This window comes from Fundulus heteroclitus, chromosome 4 (genome assembly GCF_011125445.2).
Source record: "Fundulus heteroclitus isolate FHET01 chromosome 4, MU-UCD_Fhet_4.1, whole genome shotgun sequence".
NCBI lineage: Eukaryota > Metazoa > Chordata > Actinopteri > Cyprinodontiformes > Fundulidae > Fundulus > Fundulus heteroclitus.
In genome coordinates this window covers 32,398,251-32,422,880 of record NC_046364.1, presented here as the reverse complement: position 1 = coordinate 32,422,880, position 24,630 = coordinate 32,398,251, and the positions used below count along the sequence as shown (strand labels likewise).

The 24,630-nt window shown below is 43.3% G+C and overlaps 1 protein-coding gene across 12 annotated transcripts; it reads left to right on the top strand.

Moving 5' to 3' along the window:
• Nucleotides 1–1,512: 1,512 nt before the first annotated feature.
• On the top strand, nucleotides 1,513–23,659 carry pax6b (paired box 6b). Of its 12 annotated transcripts, none has more exons than XM_036136410.1 (14): nucleotides 1,514–1,688; nucleotides 7,241–7,449; nucleotides 10,792–10,845; nucleotides 11,689–11,712; nucleotides 14,166–14,296; nucleotides 14,619–14,654; nucleotides 14,739–14,954; nucleotides 15,329–15,494; nucleotides 18,601–18,759; nucleotides 19,001–19,083; nucleotides 19,194–19,344; nucleotides 20,458–20,570; nucleotides 20,850–20,991; nucleotides 21,732–23,659. In XM_036136410.1, exons 2-14 carry the CDS (start codon nucleotides 7,437–7,439, stop codon nucleotides 21,815–21,817), a joined length of 1,374 nt encoding a protein of 457 aa, XP_035992303.1. In that variant the 5' UTR covers nucleotides 1,514–1,688; nucleotides 7,241–7,436; the 3' UTR covers nucleotides 21,818–23,659. The 12 variants fall into 12 exon arrangements, with proteins under 12 accessions (XP_035992301.1, XP_035992303.1, XP_035992296.1 ...); XM_036136411.1 differs by lacking the exon at nucleotides 1,514–1,688 and adding an exon at nucleotides 6,842–6,997; XM_036136413.1 differs by lacking the exon at nucleotides 1,514–1,688 and adding an exon at nucleotides 10,400–10,473 and having other exon boundaries at nucleotides 7,107–7,449.
• The last annotated feature ends 971 nt before the right edge of the window (nucleotides 23,660–24,630 follow it).

The window sequence follows — 24,630 nt, the reverse complement described above, 5'->3', positions numbered from 1 at the left end:
CTGGCTGGCCCGTACCTGCCCTGCCACCCCCCCCCCCTCCTCCACCCCCTTCCTTTGGCCTCTTCCTGGGAGACGAGCGGCGGCGCGGTTGCCCATTAACTCACCGTCTTGTTCAAATTGACATAAACATCAGAGGTTGGGGGGGAAAAGGTTTGAGGCTTTTAGCCTGCCTCGGTAAAAGGCAAGCAGAAGCCCAATTATGTGTCACTGATGACAATTTTATAGGGCCAGGGGAATAAAAGGCACAAAATAGTGGAGACGTCTGGTTACCTCGGCTTTATGACAAAAAAAAAAAAATAACTTTTTATTCCTCTGTTTTACAGATGGGAGTTTATATCTGAGTTGTCTGTATTGACTGAGATGGGTTAGGGGAGTCTTGAAGAGTTGCTTCCATGTGGTCACCTGTTGCACTGAGCATGCTCAAACAGAGCAGCGCCTAAGCAGTCATTTCAGTGTTCCTTGTCACGATTTAATCGTCATTCTTTAAATTAACACAGAATATCACAGGATATAATTGTTTTTCATGAACACCGCTGAACAAACCAAACCGCAGAATCTGGTTGGCCTTTTGCTCTCTGGATCCCTGGAGGCACATCTGAGGTGCATTCGGAAAGTTTTGTAAGGGCACTGCTGATGGCGCACACCAGTTGGCACAGAAAAACCAGAATCCCTCACATAATTCAATTAGATGCATAGGATACTTAAAACGGTCGTAACCCCCCCCCCCCCCCCAAAAAAAAAAAAAAAAAAAAAAATGGTAAATATTTACCTCTACACCAACACTTCGCTGACTTCATGCTTTTAAACCCCCTCCCCCGTCAACAGCGTCCAGCTCTGATAAAAAAAATAACATGAATCCTCATTTCTTACCTAAATATGGGATAATAATTCAAGAGACGAACCATAAAATAGAGAAGAAAGGGGGTGGGGGGGGGGGGGGGGCTAGAAAGTACATTAGAAGTCTGACATTGACTACAATATTAACTGACAAATCCATAAATTAATTTAGCAACTCCTCTCCTAAAATGCAGTCTATAGGACTGTCTGGCCAATAATAAATTTAATAATAGTAAAATAATATTAAATTTATTAAATAATAGTTAATTTACATGGGTGGGAGCTGGCCCCCTCTGGTCCCCCCTTGGATGCTCCACTGAGCTGCAGCATGCTCCCTGTGTCTAGAGGAACCTGAGAACAGCGCAATTTAAATACATCTGATTAAAATAATATCTTAAAAAAAACATATCTATACGCTTCATAAGGTCGCAGGGTTTGTGCAGAGGCAGTGGTGAAGCTGCTGGCCCCCAGCACACACGCAGCTCCCACCGCACTGGGACAGCACACAGACCGGTGAGCTCCACATGGAGGCCACCTCGCGTACTTCCCAGTCCTGCGCTCCACCGAGTCCTGTCCAAGGTGTGACGTCGAGCCGTCGCTGCAGCCAATCACTGCCAACTTCAGACTGATGCTGAAGGGGAAAGTTGCTGCTAAGAGCTGCGTATTCTTTCACCCCTCCTCACTCTCATTGACATTTCAAGTCCACGACGGATCTGAAGGTAGACAGATTTTTTTTTTTATTCGGGACCTACACGTTTCAGGAGGAGCAATCCGGCGCATGGGAAGAAGCGAATTTCTATGCGTACGCACAGGATACCCGGTTCCACACTGCTGCTGCGGCCGTCACTCCGGTGAGTTTCGTTGGATTACATTTTAAAAGAGATTTTAAAAAATATACATATATAAATTAATCAATACTAGCGATGAAACAGGGAAGCGCCGCTGGTAAATGTGCATGTATTAACATTTTGAAAACCTTTTGGAAGCCTGATGCATGTTTGGATTTTTTTAAGTGCTTCCCATATTACTCTATAATAAAAACAAAACAAAACAAGAAAACAACACGGAGCTGTTTAGAGTGAGCGCATTTCTTTCTCTCGCCATCTCTCTGTTTTTTTTCTTTTTCTTTTTTTTTTTTTTTTTTTACTTTCACTGTAAGCTCAAACCTTTCCATTAAAACTTCTGGCGACCTGAAAACTGTTCGGACTCCATTGCTCAGCGCGGTGGAGACGTCACTGTGCATTGGCGGCATATTTCACCTGCAGGGGCTTGGATCGACGCTTCCTGAGCTTGTTGGAGTGTTTGGGGGGAATTTTTGGAGGGGCTGTTTGGTAGGAAACCCATGCCTAATGAGGTTAGATCATTTCTGTAAAACATCTTACGAGGGCAACACGAGCCTTGATGGAGAAAATCGGCGCAATGACGTGTGAGTTTTATCAGTTTAGCAATATTTTCGCCAGTGAAAAGCAAGACTGAGCCACCCCTCCGTCTTTTTAAATGCGCCTCTCTTGTTAATATTCATATAACATGCAGCCCCCCCCTCCCCTCGTTGCCTCGGGTCCAGGTTTTTCCTGCTCGCCCCCTGTGTTCCTTCCTGTCACGCTTGTTGAGCAGCTCTGTTGACACCATTGGACCCAGAGTTTCTCCCAGCGTTCAGCCTTTTTGCCAGGAGGGGGCTTTGTCGGACCGCTGCTCACCTGAAGTCTCTTGCAGCAGAGCGCCGGACCGCCCTGTGCAGACACGCCAACGCGCCGAATTGTACACCGTGGCTTTATAACGCTGAGAGAATGTCGCATTTCCAGATATTGAATTTGAGGACGACGCAGAACAAACGAGCTTATATGTTTACTTATTTCATTACTTGTATAATAAAAAAATAAATAAAAAGACTAGCCAGAAAAAGCATTTTCTTCTGTGGCCATCGGAAGAGCCTCCTCTGTTTGGCTCCACGTGCGCCGACAAGTAGGGAGAGAAATGGCTGATGCGGACTGACGAAATCTCAGAGCATAAAGTCCAAATTCTGCGTTTAAAGCCCGAGTCCTGATTGTCAAATGTGCCAATTGATACATGCAAATAAAAAAAAATAATAAAAAAAATAATAAAATGCTGGTGTCCAGACGCATCTTGATGAAGTGGGTGAATGCGTCAGTCTGAGGCTGTTTGATGGATCACAGTGACAGGAGGAAAAAAGCTGAGGGTCTGCATATATTTGAAAAACATTCATGAATGCGTAAGGAAAAAAAATACAAAAATAAATAATAATAATAATAATAATAATAATAATAATAATAATAATAATAATAATAAATTCAGTAATACAGCTAAAATAAACTTTGTTTTAGCATGGTGACAATGACTTCAGGTATGACAAAACTCTGAAATGAAAATAGATATGTATACATTTATGAATTTCACTAAACAAAATGTGTTAAATTAAAAATGTGATATTATAGTAAATTACAACTTTATCTAATAGCTATAATTTCATAAAATTGTGTAATTGCTAAGCAAAAACAATGAAAATAAAATAAAATGAAAAATAATGTAATATTGTGCCTGCAATCTCTTGAATTATTGCCATGGTTTCTTAGCTCTGAATTATTTTGAATAAGGTATTTTTTAAATAAATTATTATGGTAGGTAACCCAAATATTTTTTCTGTTAACATTGAACAGAAATGTAAAAAACAAAAATAGCATATTTGGTGAGAGACATACCCTGATAAACTCTAACCTCCAGCAGGGGATCTTCATAGAGGCAAACAACAACAACAACAACTATATGTCAAAAGGGTAAAACAAAAGTGTAACGAGGTCCTTAGATTTGCTCTAATTTATTTGTGAAAACTTTACCACTAAGAGTCTACTTGAAAAAAAAAAAAAAAAAAAAAAAAAAAAAAAAAAAAAATATATATATAATATATATATATATATATATATATATATATATATATATATATATATATATATATATATATATATATATATATATATATATATATATATATATATAAAAATTAAATGGGTTAGTTTACCATCCAGCAGATGCCCTTTCCCCTCAGCAAAACAAAAAGTTTTCACTTCAGATCTCCCCTAATGTTCTTTATTATTTTATTTTATTCATCCATTCTTTCCACTTTTTTGTATTTAAAAGTTTCTAGGCTCCCAAATACCGCGTTGCCTCAGGGGGGAAATAGCGAGCAGATTAGGCTTTCCTTTCAAGGCCTGTGACATTAGTTGCTGCTAATCCGAATTGGGCTAATTGCTTTCCCAACATATCCCCCCCCCCCCATTTCTTTCTTTATCTTATACTATACTGTTTAATTGACATCAATTGCTGGGAATTTCGTCAACTACAGATCTTAAAAAAGAAGATGATACGATCCTAAATATGCAGACGCTTTATTCCAACTGGCTTTTAGATAGATGGGTGTATCAGGGAAGATTAATAATAATAATACAGAAACCTCTTGAGAGTGGAGAGACAACGAATTGGTTCTTAGAGCGGATTTACAGCTTAACCAAAAAACAAAACAAAACAAGACCAATAACCTGCTGGAGTCATTGTTTCCAAAGAAAACTACTTGACACTCTCATCGGGGAATCTGTCTGTCAAGCCAAGGCAGCCAGGTTAGTGGTGCGCATTTTTTTCGTTTTGTTTTGTTTGACAGCTGCAGTCTGTGACAACTGAGTGGCGATAACATTTGCACAACAAAAGTGCGCCTTTGTGGTGAGTTTTTGCAGGAGAATTCAATATTTCTGCGACCCTTTTGAAGAGCCAAATTGGAAAGTTTAAACTGTTTCTGGTGACAAAAGAGAAATAAATAAAAGAAATTGCAGCCGTGCTCAAAGTTCTCCAGGAGCTTTTTTGGGGGGATAACAACCATCTTACCGTAATACACCCAAGACAGACTCCATTAATCTAAACTCTTGGAAACATTTTAATGATTCATAGCAATATAGCTGAATGAAACCTTAGATCCTCCTACTGTTTCATTTGGAACCAAGTCGAGGTCCCCTAATGGCACAAACCCTTGACTAGGAGGAGGAGGAGGAAGAGGAGAGGGGGGGTGTTTGCGGTCCAAGGCATGTCTAATGGGAGGGGTCATTGACGTAAAAATGTTGGGGAACCCCCCCGCCCCTCCCGCTTTAGATGATATAAGCTGCAAGCAATCACGGCAGGCCCATAGGCTGAGCCACCAGTCTGAATAAGTAGAAACAAAGCAGCAAGGAGAAACAGATGAATGTGCTCGTTTAGTTTACGGGTTGTTTGATGAGGGAGCACTGGCCAGAGTGTTGTTCCTCACCGCGGGACCCTCGGTGACAGTTTGAGCCGGTCCTCTCAGCTCATTATCTCGCCGGCCCACTGAGGGCCCCATTCAAGCCGGGCAGACCGTCACCTCCTTCCCTTCCCTTCTCTTCTCTTCCCTCGCCTCCCTCCCTGTTCCTCTCTGCCTCCATTTCTCTCTCTCTTTCTCTCCCTCTCTCTCTCTCTCCCTCTCTCTGGCAGCGTCGTTTGTCTACTCATTGAACCCGCAGTCAGGAATGCGATGGTTGTTAGGGAGCCCTCTTTCACCTCCAAAGTGTTTTATTGATGAGCTCTGACTTCTCCTACTTTTTCACATGTCAAAGAAAGTCAAGTGTAGGCCTCCATGACTTCATTTCGTCCCCCCTCCCCTCCATCCCTAAAAACAGACAGAAGAAGTAGAGAACGATTTCCTCCCCCTCCCCCTGTTTATACTCTTCCCATGTCTCGTATTCTGGCCCTCTCTGAGAGGCGCCCCCGTTTTTTTTTCTTGTCTTGTTTTGTTTTTTTGCTTTGGTTTTGGCCTCACCATGCAGACAAACTCTCTTTCTTCCCCCATTTTTCTGGGGGGTACCTTCCCCGCAGAGAGCCCAGAGTTTACGCACGGACACATGGCGCAGAGGGGTTGCTTTTGGGTGCGCTGAGGTGTGCGGTAATGGTCCAGTCATTCAGCCGGTGCGGTTACGGGGAGCGTGTGGCCATGGCTACGCAGTCATTTGCTTTACTTTATTCGAGCGCGTGCTCTTCGCTGTCAGGACGCGGGAATGACGTCGCAAAATACCCCCCCCCCCCCTTCTCCCCACCACCACCACCACACAAACACACCACCCCACCTCTCCATAAAACGCAACCGAGCTTGCCTAAAGGGCCGCGCTCTTTACGCATGGCGCTCCTTGTTGACAGGAGGGGTATGTTCGGGAGGGGAGGCGGTGACGCTCAAAAAGAATAAACAAAAGCACGTGGTGGAGTTTGTTTTTTTTACAGAGGGAGACGGTGAGTTTAGAACTGCAATTAAAATAAAAAAATAAATCAACCTAGAAAACATTTGCCAATCAGGGGAGTTTCTAAAACTCCGAAAGAACCTCGTTGTGTTTCATCATGCGGGGAGTGCGGGAAGGGGATTCTGTCGCGCAGTAAGAATAGCAAAAAAAATAAATAAAAAGGCTGTAACAGGACTGTGGGGAAAAAAACTACAGTTGAGGCTTTTTGCGACTAATCGGTAACTTCCGCTAAAAAAAAAAAAAAAAAAGCGGATCCGCATGCCCTCCGTAACATTAATCCCATCTGTAGAGCATCGGCTCCCTCAGAAAAGGCACGCTGCTGTTCTTTGTGATTTTAATTCGGTGTTACGAGCTCCAACATTCACGTGTGCGCTAGTTCAACTGCTGTAGTTTCCAGTGCCCCCCCCCCCCTCCTTCTTTGCCGGCTGTAGCGAACCCCAGGTTAGAACCCAGGATGTCTTAGATTCCCCGAATGCGGGAATGGACGTTTTCTGTCCATGCCGCTGCTTTTGCAGCAAGTACGCACAGGGTGCATTGGCATGCGTGGGCCGCAGAAATTAGAGGGTTTGGAGAGACTCAAGACTTTCTCTCTGCCCTCCTTAGCCCCCCCCCTTCTTTTTCTACTTCTTCGTCGTTTTCTCCTCTGTCGCCGTGGCTCAGCCCTGTTTCCCGCTTTGGCTGTGGCGCAGGGGGGAAGTGTTTATATGGGGGATGATGACAGAGGTCGGGTCGCGCTAATGGGCCAGTGAAGAGCGGCGGAGGGGAGGCGAGGAGAGGAGAGGCGAGGCGAGCCGCACACAGCCGACCAAGAACACATAACATTAATACACTTGTTCCATCACCAATCAGCATAGGTGTGTTCATTCTCTTTACCCCCACCTCCTTTCCACCACAGCGCTCTCTCCCTCTCTCTCTCTCTTTCTCTCTCTCTCTCGCCCGCACTCCTCCTCCCCTTCCACCCTCCCTCGTCTCTCTCTTCCCCACTCTCCCGCATCCCGACTCTCTCATTCGCTCTCTCACACGCCAGCGCACATCCAGCGCCAAAGTCCGTGCGTCCTGACATCTGAGTTCACTGTCAATCTCTGTCTCCTTCGCAGGGATATCCCCTCCGTCTCCGCCAAATACCGCTGGAAACTAATTTTTTTTTTTCCTCTGCTAAAGTTCCCGGGAGAAAGAGACACCCAGATCCTGGTCGGCTTTTTGGCTTTTTTTTGCTGTTTTTTCCCCCCCTCCTCCTGTTATTTTGCTGTGGAGAACGGGGTTCTACAGCTTATAGTTTAACGAGGTCGCAGGATGCCCCAAAAAGGTGAGGTTCTAACCAAAAGTTATGTTCCTAATTTATTTGGCACATGTATTATTATTATTATTATTATTATTATTATTATTATTATTATTATTATTATTATTATTATTATTATTATTATTATTACAGTGCTATATTTTCTGATGTAGTTTCGTGGTAAACTTGTGGTTGTCTTCTGACGTGGACTCTTTCAAAAAGTGCGAATCGCCTTCAGCGCCTCTGTCGGATTTTATCCGCTCCACTATTCTTTTTTTTTCTTCCTTTCTCCCACCCCTCGTCTTGCTCTTGTTGCGTTTAGATCCATGGATAGCTTACCGCTTATTTATGACAGCACATAGAGGGGAGAAGCAAAGAGGGGAAAAAAAGCCACGTTGAGCCAGGACAGTGATCATCGTGGAGAATGGAGCGCAATGACCCGTTGAGGAAAGGTGTCAGACTGATTCATGCAGGCGAATCACCCAAGCGCTTTCTTTAAATTTTTGTAAATTAAAATACATTTAAATAAATAAATAAAACAAACCATGTTCATCCAGGAAGAAGGCTTTGCTTGTGTTTCAACAAAAAAACTAAAAAAAACAAAAACTAAAAGAAAAAAAAGAAAAAAACGTACCTGCCCTTTTATGCTCTTTTGCTGACTTTTGAAGATGTTTATTTATTTATTTTTTTTAAATATCTTTATGTGGGTTTTAATGTTTCAGGATTTAGGATACAGTAGACACTGTCTCTTTTACGAGTTCAAACAAGCGGCATCAGATCCATTTTCTAATGTAAATATAAGGATTTAAAATAGAGAATCGGTCACAGACTGCTGCTGCTTCTACTTTCTTAAAACGTCAACGCCGAGATTAATACAAGACGCGCTTTGATTTAATTTATTGATGTCATTCGGATTACAAAATAAATAAAATCAGAAACATTGAAAGTGTTCTTAAATTATAATAGAAAAAAAATACGTCTGAGGATTAATGCATTTTCAGGATTTTTTATTTTTTTTTTTTGCATTAGTAAGAGGAGAGGTAACTTTTTAATAAATAGAATAAAATGAAATAAATATTATGCTATATTTTTGTATGCATGTTTGGCCTAAGGTTGGAGCAGCGCAAGGCCTTACGTGGGACCAGTTGTGCAGGAGAAAGAGCGCAGCATCCAGCCGCCAGAATAACGCATGTTGAATCAAGACGTGGCTGTTGCGTATTACTAGAGGGAAAGAAATGCAGATTAGAGACTAGTTAACCCGCAGGAACAACAGCGTTTGAGCTTTCGACCCTAAATAAATGATTAACTTCTCGGCCCTATACGGGGGAAGGCTGAAAGCTACAGACCGACTGCCAGCGCATTTATGAGACCATTTTTCATAATAATAATAATTATTATTGTTATCATTATTATTATAAAAATCTCGGCGAGACTATTTTACTTCTGTTTCTGTCCAGATGCAAGGCGTTGGTTTAAATAGATCCAACTTGCCTGTTTATGTGATATGGAGTTTATGGGATTTGCATGCTGGCAGATGAGTAATGTGGGTCAGTGTGAAGGAATCTGAATTTGATTAATGGCCGAGCATTTGTTCAAACGCGCTATAATCTAAAAGTAATGGTGGCCCCTGCTTCGCGTCTTCCCAAAACAAGCCTCGGCCTAAACACGCATGTCTATGAGAGACACCGCTCCGTGGAACCCCCTTTTTCCCCACTTTTCCCCCTCTTCTTTCTCTCTGCACACAACACAGCTCCGCACCGAGGAAGGAAAATGAAAACTTCAGACCTCTCCCTGGCTTGGCCCCCTTTTTTTTTATCTGCATCCCCCTACCACCACCACCACCACCTCTCTCTCTCTCTCTCTCTTTCAATAGCTTCTTTACAGCATTTGTCTTTTCCAATTGAGCGCCCCACTGCGCTGTTGTGTCGTTAAAAACGCGCTTTACAACCCGCACCAGCAGCACCGAACAAACCACCAAATATTTATAACAAGAAATCACTTCTTCTTTTTTTTATCATTAGAAATTTGTATTTCTCCGTGAGAGAGCAGGGCAGACAAAACCAGCATTGACGCACACCAGCGGCAGCGGGGTCACGGCCATGTGTGTGTGTGTGTGTGTGTGAGAGAGAGAGAGAGAGAGAGAGAGAGAGAGAGAGAGAGAGAGAGAGAGAGAGAGAGAGAGAGAGAGAGTGTGTGTGAATGCTCCCGGAGGGGGTGGACTCATGCCTCCGGCTCTTTGTATTAATCTGAACTTGTTGGTGTGTTTTAGTTGCGTGCTTCTAGTCGCATAGGCAGAGTTTTCACCCCAGAGTTGGAGGTATATATATATATATATATATATATATATATATATATATATATATATATATATATATATATATATATATATATATATATATATATATATATATATATATATATATATATAATGTACAGAGATTGTTGGGGAAACCAGCAGGCTTTGTGCATCAGCTCTGTACCCCCTCCTGCTCTCTACTTTGGAGAGCAGTGAGGCGAGCTAGACAAAGTGTGTCACTGTACAGTTCCTACATCAAGTCCTTTAAGAAAAACGAAAAAAAAAAGCTAAAAAAAAGAGAAAAGAACAGAGGGCTGGTTAAAGGCCTCTTGCTGGGACGATGAAAGCTGATTTCTTTGTTTACCCCCCCCCCCCCCTCCACCCCCCACCCACATCAAAATAAAAGCACTGAAGGGAAAAGTGCTGTAACATAGTTATATAGCCCTGCTGGTTGTTAGTGCGACTCTATTTTGACAGGTGCTGACATGTACGTTGTCTCACGTCAATTATAAGTCATTTGCTTGGCAACCAGATTTAGGTTAATTGTAAATAAAGTTGGGGGTGAGGGGTGGAGGGTGTTGGTGGTGGTGTGTGTGTGGAGGGGGGGGGGTAGCCTTTTAGGTATGAGCAGATCAGTGTAGCTGCTGCTGTGCTAATGTGTTGTTCTGCTCTGTCCTATAGGGAGACATTAAGTAGTGAAAGCGGCAGATGATTGACTAAATTGTTATAGAGTGGACAGTCAACTCTGTTTCCAGGCAAGTTTAATTAAAATCCACATATATGAATATACATAAGCATAAACATGCACTCAGGATGTCATGGAAATCACTTTTGCATCTGTATGTGTAAAGAAAAAGAAAAAGAAAAAGAAAAAGAAAGACAACAGATAAAAAAGAGAACAACAAAAGACAGCTGCCAAATTCAAATCGAGAAAATAAATGAAAATAAAAAATCATGGGAACAAAAATGCTGAAAATGATTTCAAACTTTAACAAGCAAAAAAATGAACATATTTATGAGAGATTGGTGAAAGGTGATGCTAACCAGCTTTGTTATTTCCCTGTGACGCGTAGAATACCACAACCAAGCCACGTGGGAGTCTGGCGTAGCCTCAATGATGCAGAACAGTAAGTTGTTTTCATATATCTCCATTTTTTGTGTGTGCTGAAAGTTCTCATTACAGCCGTGGTTGCTTGAAAAGCAACACCCACTGACATTTTTGCAGTATTTAAAAGAAAAGAATAATAATAAAAAAACAACAACACACGTATGCTTGCAGAAATTTGCATGAGGGGAAAAAAATGTTCTTTGCTATTTGATGCTCGTTTCATTGCAGTTAATTTATCATCTTTTTACACCAATTTTGCAATGATATGTATGGGCAAAGTTATTATTGAACAAGTTAATCACACGCCATGCCTCTGCAGAAATACACACACGCACACAGAGAAAGAGAGAGGGAGAGAGAAAGAAGGGGGGGGGGAGAGAATAGAGGGGGTGGGTCGAGAGGGAGATTTTTTGTTTCTGCTTGAGTTGGTATTAAATAATTGCACAGCCGTCTGCATTAGCGTTAGAGCTGGCTGCCAGGGCTGCATACGAGATGAGCTTCGCAGAGGAGAGAGAGCCCCGCATGAAACACGGGGAATGGCAATAATGTCTTATGTAGATTAGTCCATATATTCCTGCAGTACAGACAGCATGAACCGGAGGAGGAGGAGGAGGAGGAGGAGGAGGAAGAAAAGCAGAAGTGCTCATATTCTAACCAGTGTAGGCTCAGAGGGGGGATAAATAATAAATAAGAATATTGTCATGGGTAAAAGACAAAAAAAAAAGACAAAAAAAAAAAAAAGAAAGAAGCAAAGATGAAGTTGTTTAAAGTTTCATTCCTGGTGTGTATGTGTGTGTGTGTATGTGTGTTGAAACATAAAAAGGATAAACATGAAACGTTTTCTCTCTTGCTGCTGGACAAGAGGTGTATGACATCTGTGATGAAGGTGTGTGGAATAATTTTATTATATTATAATCCATATACCTCGATGTCTGTGCTGTAATCTGTGCGCATTTTAATCCAAACATATTTGAATCCACCCGGATTGTTGATTTATCTGACAGTAATAATGATAATAATAATAGAGGAAGAAGAAGAAGAAAAAAAACAACAACAAGCCGCAGCATTGGGGATTTTTTATTTATTTATTTGTTTTATTTCTATCGCTTGCTTGCCAGTTGTCTGTTCCAAAGATGATGGGGGCTTTATCAAAGCCGTGTACAACACCCCTGCGCTCCTGCTTTGCTGCGGATTGATGTTAATGGGATGCTCCCCTGGCTTGGCGTGTGATGTCTGCTGCGAATTGCCGAGGAGATATCACTCGGCCCGGCCCTTTGGGTTGTCTAAAGGTCGCGGCGGCCTCGCCGGCTTTTGTGCTAATAACTCCTGGGTGTATATGGTGGGGAGCGTCCAAATTGACACCATATGTTTTCCTATTAGTCGACTCGCAATAGAATACAAGGGCGCGTAATCAGCGCCAGCGGGCGAGATCGACTGCGGCCACTTCAGGGAATTGCCGCCATGATTAAGACTTAACCTCAGAAAGCACAGCGAGAGAGGGAGAGAGTTTGATTTTTTTTTTATGTGACGTCCTTATCTGGCGGTTTTATTGATCCGGAGGATTTATATGACGGGTATAAATCAGAGGTGATGGAGCGGTGGAGGAGAAGCAGTGCGGCTTAATGTGGAATAGGCCAATTCCAGCGTAAGAAGTCTATTAATTCCACTTAATCCTGGAATTACCGAAGAGCAAGAGGGATGATAATGGATTTACCATCAATCAGATCCACGCTGGGAGATTATTGCACGTTGCGGCCAAAAGGGATATGTTGCTCGGTTAAACAGGTTTACATCCAGTCAAGTATAAAAAAGATGCCCCCCCCCCCTTCTCATAATATAAATAAAGTCTAGTCTCATTGCTGAATGGACGTTGCACAGTGCAGAGTAAAGACACCCACCGACTGCACACAACAGGACCGCAGTGGCTGTGAGCATTTGTTGTCAAATACAAACAAGGGGGAGGAAGAAAGAAGAAGAAGAAGAAGAGAAAAAAAACCTGCATGTCACTTTTAATATGTTAAGAATCCAGGCGCGCCCTCGTCTGTGTGACCGCGCGTAGCCCCTGGCCACCTTAAAAGGAAGTCTCCCTCGGAGGGTAAACGAGTAGCGTCCAATTTTGTCTGAGTGATATCCAAATGCAGACAGAAAGGGTCGTTTTATCATGCTACTATTTGTCGTGACGATGCGATTTTCAAAAGCGGAGCGGTGTCATAAAGTGACATGCCTGCCACAAGTGCTCCAACTGATCTTTTCAATTAGCCTCCCATGCATGATCCGAGGCGACTTCCGCCCATTTCCAGAAATTAAGCTCAAACTTGACGTGCAGCTAGCTTTATTTTAAAGACAAATGTCAGGCAGGCTCATCATATTTTCCCCCTCTTCTATATTTGGAGCTTATTTATTGCTAAGGAGCCTCTGCTCCCGGAGTCAATGCACCGGGCGGCAGCGCAGGGGAAGGGAGCGGAGGATCAGAGCGCAGCACAGGCACTCCGGGGAGTCAGCTTTCCCATTTGGCTTCAGGTTTGCGGCTTTATTCTTTGCTTCTACGGCGACGCAATCGTATCAATTTAACAGGAATCTTAAAATGCGGTTCTCTTTTATTTATTTTTTTAGACATTATAACACAAAACATATAGTGACCGTGGGACTTGCGTCCTAACGCTTACCGCATTGTTTAGGTGCTATTTGTGCGCCTCTTTTCAGCAAATATTCCAGATTTACCGCCTTTGTTTTTCATTTTTTATATATAAAATCTTTCTCTTCTTAATCAAATCGAAACATTTTTACAAGTTTTTAACGAGCTCGTCGGCGACGTCGGTCACCCATTTAGAGGGTTGTTGTTGAGTGGGGTTTGCTGGTCTTTGTCGGAGGATGGAGAAGTTTGCCGGTTTGTGTGTTACATCTTCAGGCAGACGGTCGCGCAAATATCAATTCTATCTACCTGATCAGGATGTTTATTATATATAATTTATTTATTTTATGGCTTGGTCCGTGTGACGCTGCTGCTGTCCTTTTTAACTCCTGTTCTGCATGTGTCAGCTGCTGTATAACTGTGCTCTGTTTGTTATCGGAGGAGAGTGCTACAGATGTTCTCGAACGCGTTGTATAGGGGGGGAAGGTTTTTCTTTCAGTTTGACCGTATGCTGCCTTTATGTTTGCATCTGTTTTTTTATTTTTTATTTAGTTTATTATTATTATTATTATTTATATTGGTTCCCCTGAACGCTTAAGCCATCCTGCTCATCATTACATGAACACCACTATATGCTCTAACACAGCCTTACCTGCTCCAGCGCTGCGCTGCGTTGTGATGACTCCGACGCTTTTGTCTCCATGTAGGTCACAGTGGCGTAAACCAGCTTGGTGGTGTGTTTGTTAATGGCAGACCGCTGCCGGATTCCACCAGGCAGAAAATAGTTGAACTTGCTCACAGTGGCGCTCGACCCTGCGACATCTCCAGGATATTGCAGGTGAGATTATTATTATTATTTTTTTGTTTTGTTTGTTCATTTTGTTAGATTAAAAAAAAAAAAAACTTCTCTACGCAGACTGCGTTCCCAGTCTGATGACGATCTCTTGGAGAACACACGGAAATGACGCAACTCCTAAAATGATAATAATAATAATAATTAAAACGCAATTTTCCGACAAATTCAAAAGGCAGTAAAATTAATCAACTTCCTCGCTGCAAATTGAATTTGACCGCGAACAGAAAAAGGAAAGTGCTCTGCCTGCTATTATATAGAAAAGATGCCTAATGTACAATTGAAGGCATATTTTCTGTGTTTGTAGACCCATGATGAAGTCCAAGTGCTGGACAGTGAAAAGGTGAAACTTATTTGAGCCTTCATAGATATACCATTAATAGTCATAAATAATGTATGTGAATTGTGTCTTTTGTTCCCCGTCCAGGTGTCCAACGGCTGCGTGAGCAAGATCCTGGGCAGATATTATGAAACTGGCTCCATAAGGCCGAGAGCGATAGGCGGCAGCAAACCCCGCGTCGCCACTCCGGAGGTGGTCGCCAAAATCGCGCAGTACAAGCGGGAGTGTCCGTCGATCTTCGCCTGGGAGATCCGCGACCGGCTGCTGTCGGAGGGGATCTGCACCAACGACAACATACCCAGCGTAAGTGCATTGACTGGAAGTTGTGTGCATGATTTAATTTGCCACATGAAGTGACTTTTTTTTCCCATGCAGTGGAGGAAAAGGAGATGGGCATCCAACCATTCAGTCTTATTAAATGCACTGCGTTTCAAAGTGGAGGGGAGGGCAGGCTGTAAAAGTGTGGGATCTCCCCCTGACATGCGCTCACCGAGACGCGCGCTTCAAATCCCCACCAAATATTGGGATTATAAAACCCTTTCCCCCCCTTATGTTGTGAACTCGGAGAACGCCCTTTTTTTTTTTTTTTTTTTCTTTTTTTTTTAACAGATTCACACCGATACAGCTCCTCCCCCGTTTCTGATCCTCAGTTTGATCATATGCAATTTGTCATTCAGGTGTCATCAATAAACAGAGTCCTCCGCAACCTGGCGAGTGAAAAGCAACAGATGGGCGCAGATGGCATGTATGACAAGCTGAGAATGCTCAACGGTCAGACAGGAACTTGGGGGACCCGGCCAGGCTGGTACCCCGGAACATCGGTGCCAGGGCAGCCCAACCAAGGTGAGCCTCATTATCACGCCGCGGCGGTGGAGACACCTTGACGCGTGCGGCTGTTAGGCGGTCTCTGGCTGATTATGATAAACCGGGCGCTCCATCACTGACCCGTGTGGTCAGTCACACAAGGGTATCCGATTCGCAACTTTAAGGTAGAAAGTGTTGCCATGCCTCTCTGTCCGCAGGCAAGCAGTGTAACGCCCGCTTTCTTTTGACGCCCCCTCCCTAACAAGACCCCCAATTAAGAGTTTTCTATTAGAAGAAGCTGAAGGCCAAGCATGCGGTCTGAATGCCTCCACTGTCCCAGACATGGATGTGCGTGACAGCGGCTTGTCCTTTCAGCAGAGGTGTCCATCCAACAGCCTGCACTTCCTCCCCTTTCCTACTGATGATGAGGAGGAGGCCGAGCCGCCGAGCGGTGTGCGCGCATATCAGTACAAAGGAATGTTTTCCTTCACACGCAATGATTGGTTCTGGGAACGGCCCGCACTATGCGTAATTGCTCATTAGAGGGGGGCTTTGTGTCTCATTATGGTAACATGCAGGAGCGTGGAGATGGATGGCGGGGCTGCTGCGCCAATGTGCCACTCCAGAGGGCTTTCTGTGCCGCCGGGCCTAGGCGTTGCAGGCCTCACTTTATGCGGAAGGCAGCACGGACTTATTTCGCTTAAATAAGAGAGAGAAACGACAACAAAGCGAATGACAAAGCGCCTCGTTCGTATCTGTTTCACACGCACCAGGAAGCGGAAACACATGTGTGGAATTCCGTCAACCCAAAAGAAATTTAGCATTTTATGAGATGATCATTACGACGCGTGGGCCTGTCAGCAAGCAGCGAGGCGAGCGTTATTCTAATTATCATTTATATTCAATTTATGTGTATAGATGCATGTTAAAAACGTATTAATAAATTAAACATAGGACCGGAAATGTCTAACTTTATTTAATAATAATTATAATAATGATAAAAAGATTCAATATATAATTTGACAGTATTACCATTAACCCCAATAATAATAATAATAATAATAATAATAATAATAATAATAATAATAATAATAATAATAATAATAATAATAATAATAATAATAAAAATACGGCCTAATCTACGTTGTTGAGATCATTATTGTATTTTCAAGTGTTTGTCTCAGGAGGCCTAAAATATGTTTTCCATCAGTCAAGCGGACTGAACACATATAAAAGGTTACATGGCGAGGGACGGGGCCCCCGAACAGAAGACAGCTTTATATTTTGGAAAAAGAGTGACTAATAAAAACCTCCGCGCCGATCTGTGCCTTTCATCCCTTTCTCCTTCTCCTTCGCTGCCTATATGGCTCCAAATCCCGTCTATAGGATTTAGTCTCTCACTCTCTCTTTCAGTTTTAAGCGGTTTCTCAAGAGTGTTTTGATCCAGTCTCAGCAGCTGAAAGGTGCCGCAATTGGTTCGGTATCTCCCCCCCTTTTTTTTTCCCCCCCCCCCCCCTTCTTCTTCTTCTGCTGCTTTTCCGCCTGACTGGTTGAGACACCGCGATACTAAAGAATGAGTTTATTTCCCAGCGCTTTTATAAAGAAAACAAAATCCCATCCGAGCGTCAGTGGGTCTGGCAGAGGGATAATAGCTGCACATTCGCTCCTTTTTTTTGTGGATTATCCGGAGCGAAGAAACAAATAGCGCGGACACGAACTGTTGGTCTATAGATGAATGCCTTGTCCATTATGCAGCGGGGGAAATTGTCAAGGAACATCGGATTTCATCCCCTGACTCACATATTGAAACACTTACTATATATTCAGGCCTATGTGAATATAACACTGCAGATAATTTGAACTTCTTTATAAAAATAAAAAGAAACGCGTTCTATTTGTTGTGCACTGTGGCGTGCAGGCAAATGGATCCACAGGTTCCAGCCTGAGCGCAAAAAATACGCTTTATAGCGCCGGGGACGCGCATCGCTGAGATATTACACAAACCTCCCTCCGATGGCGCGCCCGCTGCTTAATTTCGCATTAACTTCTCGGTGTGATAATGATGTCCAACAACAAGACAGACATTAGTCGATAAGCCTCGCCCTGCAACTGAAGGGGCCTTTTGGGCCCACCGCGGACAAGCAGGGCCAGTGAATAGATTGGCCCTATTTCGGGTTGTTCAGGGGGTTGCGTGCTCTCTCCTCACTCATTTGTTTCCAATTGAAGACAGAAATCCTGACTGGCGTGTAGCTGGCCGGGGGACGTGATTAATGATGGTAGTGGATAAGGGTTAACACACTGGACTCAAAGCTCTGTTGACTGGGATCCTCGTACGCACAATGCTAGATCACTATAGCCTGCGCGCCTCCACAGAGAGAGGATCCTTTTGTCACCCCCCCACGCCTCCTCCTCCTCCTCCTCCTCCCCCCATATATTACACCCACCTAGGCCTCGCTGGTCGTCCCTGGCTGTGTCCATAGCATAATGGCTCCCCTTACTCCTGGAGGCATTGTGTCATTATGAAAAGCGTCTTCTCCTATTCAAAAGTTGGTGGTCACCCCAATGGCTCTACCAACGCCCATATGGGAGCGACCATTGAAGCGCTGCTCTGTCCTAGAAAACAGAGGGGATGGATTGGGGACCGGGTTGGGGTGGGGTGGGTTGGGGGGGAGCTGCGGAGTTTGGGGTTTTAATACATTTCATAGGCTCTTAAAAGAGGCTGGCCACATCTTGACACATTTCCCTTAACCTTTTGAGAGCACAGCCCATTGTTGGGACGCGATAAGTGCGCAGGGCAATCCTGTTTTTCCCACAATATTTTATAAACACTTCGGTTTTTTCTTTTTCTCACACCAACACTTCCTGGTGTTCTTAGAGTGCCGAGGAGTGCTTCGTCAGTAATCTGGCAACACTAGGAATAAATTGCAATAATTCCTCCAATTTTGAATTAAATTAGCCATGATGGGGGGGAAGAAGGGAGGGGGAGGGGGGGCTTAATTAATGATGTAGCACCGCACTCTGTACAATTAGCTGTAGGCTCATGCAACACGATAATTAATTATTCAATTAGATTCAATGAATGTATATTTCCATTAACGTTTTTTTTTTCTTTTTTCTTCCCCCCTCCCCTCACATCTCCTCTCAGATGGCTGCCAACAACAGGACGGCGCGGGAGAAAACACGAACTCCATCAGCTCGAACGGCGAGGACTCGGAGGAGACGCAGATGCGCCTGCAGCTCAAGAGAAAGCTGCAGAGAAACCGCACGTCCTTTACGCAGGAGCAGATCGAGGCGCTGGAGAAAGGTCCGAAACGCACACAAAAAAAAATAAAAATAATCCTACTATTATTTTATAAAACGATGACAACCAATGCGCTTCTCATAAAATTAATTTAGGGGGAGGGGAGAGAGAAGAAATCATGCGTTCTTGGTCTTTAAATGCGCATTTTTATTAACTAGTACCTCTGCACACACGCAATTGCGCGTCTACACACCTTTGCAAAATATTTACTCGTGTTTCTCCCTGGTTGATTTGTTTATTGCAGAGTTTGAAAGAACGCATTATCCAGACGTTTTCGCACGGGAAAGACTAGCGGCGAAAATCGACCTGCCCGAAGCAAGAATACAAGTGAGGGGCTTGGCCTACAGTTTGTTTTGGTTCCAGTGGTCCATTGGGATTTCTATCTGTGTGGCGGAAAACACAAACAAACGTACTTTTGCTTTTTTTTTTTATTGAAGGTATGGTTCTCAAACAGAAGAGCAAAGTGGAGGCGAGAGGAGAAGCTGCGGAACCAGCGCCGGCAGGCCAACAACTCCTCAAGTCACATCCCCATCAGCAGCAGCTTCAGCACCAGCGTCTACCAGGCCATCCCGCAGCCCACCACACCGGGTAGGGCAGCCACACACTGCGGCGAAGAAGTTTTACAAAGAGTTCAAAACACCTTTCAATATTCCCCCAGCTGTTCTTTAACTTATTTTTTTTAGAATAGTCCACCGGCAGATTAGACTTGGTTTTGTGCGTCCTGGTTAAAATTCAGGGCATCAAATTTCCTCTATTAAACGACAAAGCGCCTTAAGATCCACTTAAAAAGATTACAAGAAAGCATGTTTGAAAGCAATATAAGGAGGAAAAACGAAATAATTACACACGGCAGCTGTTTTTGCATCATATTTTGGGATTGCACTGCTCAGACCAGTTTTCCTTTTCTTTTTCTTGAAAACGCACTAGGAAATTTGAGAATATGCAAGAATTGTCACATACATGTCCGAACTGGGATGCCACAGAGTGGACTAGCCTTCTATTAACTCTAGATAGGAATATAGTTTTGCAAGATCATAGGCAAGTCCAAAATGTTAGAATTAAAGTAAATTGATAAAATTATTTTTAATCTACACTTGCAAATGCTATACATACATACATGCATATATATATATATATATATATATATATATATATATATATATATATATATATATATATATATATATATATATATATATATATATATATATATATATATGAAAATATCAATAGTCCTAATCTGAATTTTATATTCTATATGTTTATGTTTACGTCTACCGTGTCACATTTAACCACTTGCTGGTCCAAATCAGGCAATGTCTGTGTGATACATCATCAAACAGTCATGTGCTTACAATCCATGTGGACTGATGAGGCTGCGTGCTCTAGTACGCTTGAAGAAAAGCCATGCTTCTCCTTTTAATGGATGACTGGGTAAAAATCTCACAGCTGACTATCTGCGTAATTGCAGAATCAGGCAGGAGGGCGCACCAGCAGAGCTGAAGCTCATGCTCACCAGTCAGTCACCTGAGAGGCCCTGTGCCGCGTGTCTCTGTGCCCATCATCATAAGAAAATAAGAGATGAGATGAGCTCTCTTGACCAAAGGACTGCATGTGTGAATGTTTGTGTGTGTGTGTGTGTGTGTGTGAGCACAATTTCTCATGTTTTCTTTTTTTTCCCCCTTCTCCATCCACTTACAGTGTCTTTCACCTCGGGGTCAATGCTTGGAAGGCCTGACTCTGCACTAACAAACACCTACAGTGCACTGCCCCCTATGCCCAGCTTCACCATGGCCAACAATCTACCTATGCAAGTAAGTAGAGAACCTCCTAGTGAGGTATGCGGGGATTTAGCTTACTGTACGTGTGTAAACAAGCTCACCAGAAGTATGTCCAAAACAGACACCCTCAAAGTCTTATTTTCCTGGGGGGAAAAAAATAAAATAAAAATAAAGAAAGAACAAAAGCGAGATGCAACAGCTTTTTATGACAGGAAAGCATCAATAAAACTGCAGCATAAAAAGCTATTACAGACTACTGAGCTGAAAATATGGTTGGCTAAGCTAATAAATCATTTTCTCCTCGTTTTATAGCCCAGCCAGACCTCCTCTTACTCCTGCATGCTGCCTACCAGTCCGCCTGTGAACGGGCGGAGCTACGAAACATACACGCCCCCTCATATGCAGGCACATATGAACAGCCAATCAATGACCACTTCTGGTACCACCTCAACAGGTAGGCAGAAAGTTCATTGTTTTACCAACATCCTTGCGGGAGCCAACCGCGGCACTGTGAAGTATCTGCCACCTCTCCCGTAATTAGGGGGTACTGCATAGCCATGTCTGATTCATGACCCTGTCGCCGCCGCTTTACCTTCCCATCCTGTCTGTTTTCGAGAGACTTCCATCGCTTAAGCGTCTCGGGGTCAATCTGACATCATTCTCTCTGCGGCGGCAGCGTGAGCCCTGTTCATTTCATTGCCACCCTGGGCCATCATGTCAGCCCCCCCAGACTCCAGCACATAGTTTAGTTCCACCCCATTAGGGTGCTGTTTCAGAGGGCCATACATACCGGTTATAGTCATGAAGAGTTAATCATGCAGAACCACATTTCCTCTGTGCTAAATTGCTAATTAATTTGATTCATTTGCCGTTGTACGCTCTCGGTTTAAATGCCATCGCAGCGGCCTCAATTTATCGAGCTTGCAAGCGTTTGAGAGAGCGGCCGTGTGCAGAGCACTGTGACTCAACCCCCCCACCCCCACCCCACCCCCCCCACGCTTGTCCACTTCCTTTTCACAAGCTTTAGAAGTACAACACTCTGTCCCTGTGTCACCTCTGAGTGCACACGGTGCATCCATTCATCTGTTTTCAACCTCTAAAGATAACTCTTGCTTCGCCTCTTTGCTGATGGATTTCTGTTTTTTCTTCCTTTTATTTTTTATTTATTTTTATTATTGTTTTCGGTCTCTGCAGGACTCATCTCTCCTGGAGTGTCTGTCCCTGTCCAAGTCCCAGGGAGCGAGCCTGACATGTCTCAGTACTGGTCAAGACTACAGTAGGGAGAAGAGCTACTTCACCCTGTAAGCACCCACTCCACCATCGCCCTCCGGCAGTGCTCCTCACACATACACGGCACAGGAGAGTAGGGGGGGAGGGGGGGGGGGGTAAAGGCACGAGAGGGTTGAGGAAGAGGTAACAGTCAGAAGAAGAGGAAAGAACGAGAGGGACTCTGGGAGAGCCTTGGGACGTCTGGGCTTTGTTTCCCCCCTCCCGCTGGGACAGTGTGCTGTTGTGTAGCTCTATAGGCACATTCAAACGAGGACTTGGAAGAGAGACCAACTGTGGAAAGAGAGAGAGAGAAAAAAGTGGACCTCTGTAAAGTGCCCGGTGTTGAATTTTTATGGAACAAAAACTTATCCGTTCTTTTTCTATCTCCAACTTCAGTCATTGTTTCCCTTTTTCCCCCCCCCCCACCCCTGCTCTGATGTGTTTGTAAATGGCCATTTGTATGTTACTATGAAAAAAGAAAAAAAGAAAAACAAGATCAAGTACTGATAGATGGACTGCTAGAAAACCATGTTGGTTTTGCTTCCCCCCCACCCCACCCCTCTCTTTTTGCTAAAGGAGAAGCTGAGAGAATCTGCCATGACTATCTTTTAATCTGCTTATATCGAGACTTTCTACCAGGCTTTTGCATGGTTTCTGGACGCATATCATTAAAGACGAAAAAAGAAGAAGAAGAAGAAGAAGAAGAAAAAAGCTGGAGGGAAGACTCTTACCGCGACAGAAAAAAAAAAGAAAACTATTTATTGGTCCTATTCGTTATGAATGGATATATAGCGGAGGAAAAAAACCCAAACTTGATCCACTCACCGAGGCTGCGGGGGTCCTGGCCTCTCAGACGCAGGGGGAGGCCTTGCATTTATTAGAACGGGATCCCTATCAGCAGCTCCAAGCGTGCAAAGACGGCGCAGCATGCAAAAACAATTTGGAGCTCCTGCTTCTGTGGTTGGATTGATTCTTTAGATCACCACCAAGAACATTACTGTGGAAAACAGGTGCAGCAAGAACCCCCTCCCTCCCCCCGCCCCTCCAAAACACCTGTATTCTGTAAATGGTTGACTGCGTCTTCGATATAATCCAGTTTGTTAATGTTCAAATGTAAAGTACTTGTCTTCCCTTTTTTTTTGTTGTGTGTGTGTGGAAATCTTTCAGCAAGATTTCTCCAAATAAAAGCCAATTTTTTTCAGTTCTACATCCCCAAGAATATTCTATAAATGTTCCATGCATCATGAACTGCATTTCTTTAGGGTCAGGTACAATTTGTCTCTTAGGGTATAGTTGTAATATAGTGTCCTATGGTCAAAAATGTGCGACTAGAAATATTTAAATCCTATAATTATGATTAAACATTGCTTGACAGAGTTTTAAACTGAAGTGTTTGGCAGTTGTTTACAAGTACATATCAGATCTAATCATTGTTGATTGTAAAACAGACCAAAGCCTTTGTATTTTCATCTAGAACACAATCTTTCTTTCTTTCTTTCTTTCTCTTTCTTTCTTTCTAAGATATTGCTCTTGTGTTGGAAAATTTTGTAAACACATTTTGTTCAACAACATTGGCTTCGAAGACTGCAGTCAAACCCCTCCCCCCTCTCCCCCCCCCCCTCCCCACCACAGTCCTTATTTATAATTAAAGACCATGGGATGGGTTTTTCTTTTTCTAGCATCATCTGTCATCATGCTCTTTTTAAGTTTTGCATTTTTATTTCAGTGTGTGTGCGTAGAACATGGACACGCACCGGGGTTTACGTCTGAGCATTGCTTCTGAGATAAAACACGCTGTCTCTTAAATATTTCAATTTAATTTTATTTAAAATGGAGCTTTCTAAATGTATTTTGTGAAAACTATAAAGCATTTTGTACAGTAAAAAAAAAAAAAAAAAAACGTGTCTCAAACAGAGCCTTTTATTTTTCTTGCTGCGTTTTAAAGAATCAATCATTGCTGCATGTTTAGATAATTCCTAGCGAGGCGGCCTTTTATGCACACGGCGACACTTTGAATTCTTACCAAAAACAAAAGGTGTCCAGAACAACAAACCTCTCCTGATGTATGGGGCTGAGCCGAGTCGACACAGACCACACAACAAAACACCGACGCACAATGAGAAAGGTCAAGCAATTCACCGTCGTTGGCTCTTGTTTTAGTGGAGTTACGATGGTATGAAAAAAAAAAAAATACAGAGGAGGAGGAGAGATAGAGAGAGAGAGGGGAAGGGAAGGGGGAAAAAAAAGTTGGGAAAGATAGCAGTCAGAGCCTAAAGCGAGGCAGAGGAGCGATTGTGTGGCAGACTGAGTTATTTTGCTTCACTTGCTGCCTCAGCAGGGGTGGGGGGTGGGGGGGGGTTGTGTGTGTGTGTGTGTGTGTGTGTGTGTGTGTGTGTGTGTGTGTGTGTGTGTGTGTGTGTTTAAAGGGGTGTGTGGAGAGACCATCTCTACAGGGCAAAGTTACTCAGGAGAGGAGTGAGGTCAGGTAACATTCACACAGCAAGCAACAGCACCAAACGTCCCGCTAAGCTGATTCATGGAATCTACACATCCCGCTCGATATTTAATGGTTCACTCCCAAGTTGGAGGATTAGAGAATAATTAAGACGTTTCAGAGGATTTGCTATCTCTCTATTCATACGATCCCACTTTATCTCACAAATGGCAGAGCGGTGTTTTCAAGCACAGAGAAAGAGAGAGAGAAGCGAAGGTAAAGCAGGATAGGAGGAACATTAGTTACAGAGAGAGAAATGAAAGATGGATTCAAAATGCAAGGCCTGCAATTGGTGGAAATCTAAATAATACACATCTTTTGGGATGAAAT